Source organism: Palaemon carinicauda, chromosome 2, assembly GCF_036898095.1.
Source record: "Palaemon carinicauda isolate YSFRI2023 chromosome 2, ASM3689809v2, whole genome shotgun sequence".
In the NCBI taxonomy this organism is placed as follows: Eukaryota; Metazoa; Arthropoda; class Malacostraca; order Decapoda; family Palaemonidae; genus Palaemon; species Palaemon carinicauda.
In genome coordinates this window covers 165,261,139-165,266,052 of record NC_090726.1, presented here as the reverse complement: position 1 = coordinate 165,266,052, position 4,914 = coordinate 165,261,139, and the positions used below count along the sequence as shown (strand labels likewise).

Here is a 4,914-nt window from a genome sequence, read left to right as displayed (position 1 = left end):
TTCTCTATATACAGAACAGCTCCATATATCATACTGCTAGCATCTACATAAGCAAGAAGTCTGTATTGTCCATCTCTTTCCCCAACAAATCTTTGAACAACAATTTCAGGTGTAGAATTAGCTTGCCTTGCAATGCATTTCCATTCTTTTAGCTTTTCCGCAGGTAAAATATCATCCCATCCTAATGACTTATCACACTGTAAACCATGCATAAATAGCCTTGCCCTATTAAATACTGGACCATTGATATTATACAAATCAAAGTTTGAAGCAATGGACTTGAGGATGGACCTTTTCGTACTTGCCGAAGCTTCCAAAACAATTGGAAAAGTTGAAAGAGTATCCAACTCCCTATTCCATTTCTAACCTAAAAGTTTAACTTCCGTTAATGTATGTTGATCCCAGTCTGAGTCAATGACTTCTTGAAGTGGCCCATCATTGGTGACAATTTGTTGCAATTCTATTCTATAGGGAAAAATATATTTGTTAGCCGAGTATAGGCCCATTCCAAGGTATCCGAATTTTTGCAGGTATAAGCTCCATTATCCATATAAAACAACTGATAAAGCAATTTCTTCATATTTTTTACCTCTTGATTATCATCCTCCACATCCAAAACCAGTATCTTATAAAGACTCAACATCAAAATTGTAGGGCTGCATCTTAAACCAAAACTCAATCTAAGATTCTTGTAACCAACTAAGGAAAAATCTTTCTTCTTCACACTTCTAACCCAAAGAAAAAGTAATTTATTCTGATCTGAAGGTCTAAGTGCTATCTGATTAAAAGCCTTTTTGAGATCAAAGCACAATATTTTCGAACCAAATCGTAAGTTAAGCAAGGCTGAACTTAACTTTTGGTTTAACGACGGCCCTGGATGAATTGCCTGGTTATGGCTTACTGTCATGGGTTTTCTAGGGTCAGCCTCAAATATGTTTGATATAAATACTACTCTGCATTTTGTAGTCTCTCGATCAAGTTTAAACACCCCCATGTGGGGTAAAAAACTATGTTCAGGATGTTCAGTTAGGTAATGCTTAAGGTTTGGGATCTTTTCAATTATTCCTAAATTTTCTTGTTCTTTAATGACTTCATCCATGAGTTTCAGATGCATCTCCCTTTTGCAAAGCTTCTTTAAATTTGACTTTAACACTGCTTCAGCTAGTTTATAATTTTTACCAAGTAAGTGGGACACCTTACTGTTCCATAGCAGAGGCATTGATATTCTTCCATCCTCATAAACAGTGGCATTGTTAAGTGCATATCTTACTAGAGAGTTATAGAGTTCCACCGATGTCTCATTCTCTTCCTTATCATAATTAAGGATCCTTTTGCAGTCATATTCCAACATTTGCTCGGTGGCCCTTTGTAGTGCTTGCTCATTTATGCCCACGTTCTCATTTAAAACTAGAAAATTAGCTTCTACCACCATTTCCTCATGCTCCAATATAGATTCATCATTAAATTTACCTAATCCAAGGCCAATGGAATCAAGAGAGCCTACATCCAACTGAGCAACATCAGACTTGCAAGTAATGGAAGTTTCAACTGCATTTAAATCAGGAAGGCAATGTAAATTTTTTAACATTGTGTTAACATTACCAAGAAGCATCACTCCAAAGGAAGTTTGAAAGTATACTGAAGGACTATCCTGTCCAAACCCAACTGTTGACGCCATAGTGCAGTGAGCAGAGTTAGTGCCTAGGATGAAATCTATACTATTTAACTCATCCCCATTATTTAGCAACTGTTTATCTGCAAGGGTGTAACCTTTAGCAGAGAAATGGCTTGCCACCCTGAACAAATTGGGCAACTTCAAATTTATATTTATATAAGGTACACATAGGGCCTCCACCTTGCAAATTTCCTGACCAAATTTTAAATTCAGTTCCACAAACTTTGTATTATATGATTTAGCAGAGTTAAAACCATTAACAGTAAGACTCACATTTCTCCTCAAAACTTTGAAAGGAATCTTCTTAACCGCTCTGTCTGTAATAAAATTACACTGACAGCCCGAGTCTTGCAAACCTCTTATTTGGGTATGGTCCTCTAGCTGACAAGTAAAAGTTGGTAGAGCAGATCTATTACCATAGCACTGAAGAGCATCCACTGAAAATACTACCCCTGTGGAAACCTTTTCAGATTTCTCATTAACTAAATTGGAGTTTTTATTAAGACTTCTAGCATTGACCACCTCTTCTTTTGGGGAATCTCTTTTAATGCAGAGAAAGGTGAAATGCCAGCCATTACATCCTCTGCATTTCTTATGAAGTCTAAATTTGCACAAACCCGCAGAATGAGAGGAACTGGCACACTTAAGGCAACCTCCTATCTCTTTCAGCTTATCCACCTTTGCCTTATTACTATTATAAACCGGGCACTTGAAAACTTGGTGATCATCAGTTGCTCTGTCATAAGCACATAAAGAGCATTTCGCCTTAGTAGGCTGCCCTTCAACATTCACATTAGAGGCTAGATTAACAGTCTCTGAAGTTTTGGGAAACTTCTTAACTTTTGTATACATTTTCTGAGATGCTATGCCATATCGTTCACATGCTTCAAAAATGTTATCATTAATTTCTGAAAGGGAGGGCCTTGTCTTATTGGTAATATTTACTAGCTGAGATTGGAAGGTGCTGTTCATGCCATTCCAAAAGAAATAGCTCAAAAAATCGTCCACTTCCATTTTCAACAACTTAACAGATTCCATGAAATTTTTCATCTGACCAACGTACGCAAATGGATCTGTTTGGTAAGGCATTTTCATATCTGTTAGCTGTTTTATTAACGTAAACTTCTGAAACCTAGGGGATGCTAAAGCAGACCTTAAAATTAATTTTGCATCTTCATATGTCTGTTTGTCTGTTTCAAGTGAATCGAGTAGTATGGATGCACGACCTGACACTAGTTGCTTCAGCAGCAGTAATTTGTCTCTCTGAGTGTACTTGAAGGTTTTAATAACCTCTTCAAATTCAGAAAGAAATTTCTCTATATTTTCTCCCTCTACACTTTTAAATGCTGGTAAAGGAGCTGTAGGGCTTTTCAAAAGGCTTCTAGCTTCTTCAAGTACAGAATGGGGAGGAACTGAATCTTTAGTAGCCTCAAGGGTAGCTATAAAAAAGTTTATTTTATCCATGTAGCTCTCACAAGCTTCAAACTCATTATTCAATTTTGATTCATCTTCCTCTTCTGCCCATAATAACTTAGCTATTTTAGAATTATAAACCTTCAGCTCTTCAGCAAATCCATGAAATTTAGAGATAAGTGATCGCCGTTCAACTTCTGAACTCAATTTACAATCTTCAATTCGATCGACATTCTTAGTCACTTGACTGCGGATGTATTTCCGAGAATTTATCAAAAGCGATAATTCTGACATCTTTGCCGATTGCTATTAAAACAATATTTCAGACAATCACAAATCAATCTATAGAGCAGATCTAACCCAACAGAGTTTAAATATGCGGCGTCCCTGTATAACCTTCTATTATCTAATCTACCTGAACCATCTACTCTGAACAAGTAATTCTTGAAACTCAACTTATTAATAAATTTATTGAGATAACGCCTCATTAACTTGAGTTCTTCCACGCATGGGCTATCAAACCGATTTCTCCTTTCATAAAATCGGATTTCAATTTGAGATGCAATTATACAAGATCTTGGTAACCTGGATCTCAGAATCTTTTAAAATTCTTTGCAATTATTCTTTACCACTGACAAATCTACACGAGACTTCAAATCATTACCTCCTAAAATTAACAACAAAAAATCGGGGTTATACGTGAAAACATCTTCTAGGAGAGCTAGATTATTCAAAAAATAATTAAATGTGGCACCAGGAAAACCAAGAAACTGAACATCAAAAGATGTCTGTTCAATCACAATTGTTGAGCTATTAACCCTAAGCTCCAAATCTCTAACATAAGAATGTCCTAGAATTGACAGTTTCATGACAATACCAAAACCAAAATATAAACTAGGTAAAATTCAAGGACAACTTAAATTATAAACAAGATTTCAACACTGATAAATTCGAAAATTCTCGTACTTTCGTCATTCTCTCCGCCAATCCTACACTCAACGAGACCAACCAGCAACCAAATTTCTTACTCGTGCCCCACGTTGGGCGCCATCTTGAAAATTGTACGATGGAAGGAATAAAACAAGTCCATTAAAAAATGTTCACTTTAATGAAAGGTTGAACTTCCATGTGAAGTTAAATTTAGAACTGGTTGCTGGTGGGCTTGTTGACGTAGAGAAGGATTTTCCTGTGTCAGAAGTAACTACAGGTATGCTGTCTTCCTTCTCCTACCCTCCTCGTTTTTCAAGAAACCCTGAGGACATAAACGAAATACTATTTTCAAAAGGTAAAGGCAAGTTCTGCTAAATCACTCAATACAACAACTGTAGTAAAATGAAAAAAGATTTTTGAGGTAAAAGCGCAAGCTCTGCTATTTCACTCAAGTCCCTAAACTCAGTAGTTAACTTTACAATTAAATTGAATTCTGAGCAATGAAAAATATATAGCCTACATATTCTGCCTCCAATTTAACGTGGCAACCACCTAACCACGAAAGGCCCAATGATCCGAAAACTTCGGCGTAAAGTAAACATAACATAACATTGGCTAATTAAGTAAAAACTGCCTCTAATCCAAAAAAAATTTCATATGGTAACACGCAAAGTTACAACAGTGATAAATTATGAATAGTTTAAATACCAAATCCACAGGGTTTATTAATTGGGAATCGAGCAAGGGAATATTTATACACGATAAACAAATTGACAGGGAATCACTTTAGAAGTCAGCATATCTTTCGTAATGACGTACCTTATCAATTCAATTCCTCGGAAATTTGGCGAAGATAGTGTCCTGATGTTACGACGCTTATGGCTGGTCTTGTCTTG

General features: G+C 36.2%; 1 protein-coding gene across 1 annotated transcript in view; it reads right to left on the bottom strand.

Annotated features, from left to right (window-relative positions):
• Positions 1-460: 460 nt before the first annotated feature.
• LOC137621012 (uncharacterized) overlaps positions 461-4,914 on the bottom strand; it is a 138,262-nt gene continuing 133,808 nt past the window's right edge. Inside the window, exons 5-6 of the mRNA XM_068351454.1 lie at positions 3,230-3,335; positions 461-3,145 (exon numbers count right to left, since the gene is read on the bottom strand). Of these exons, the coding sequence (XP_068207555.1) occupies positions 461-3,145; positions 3,230-3,335 (2,791 nt within the window). The remainder of the gene's footprint in view (positions 3,146-3,229; positions 3,336-4,914) is intronic.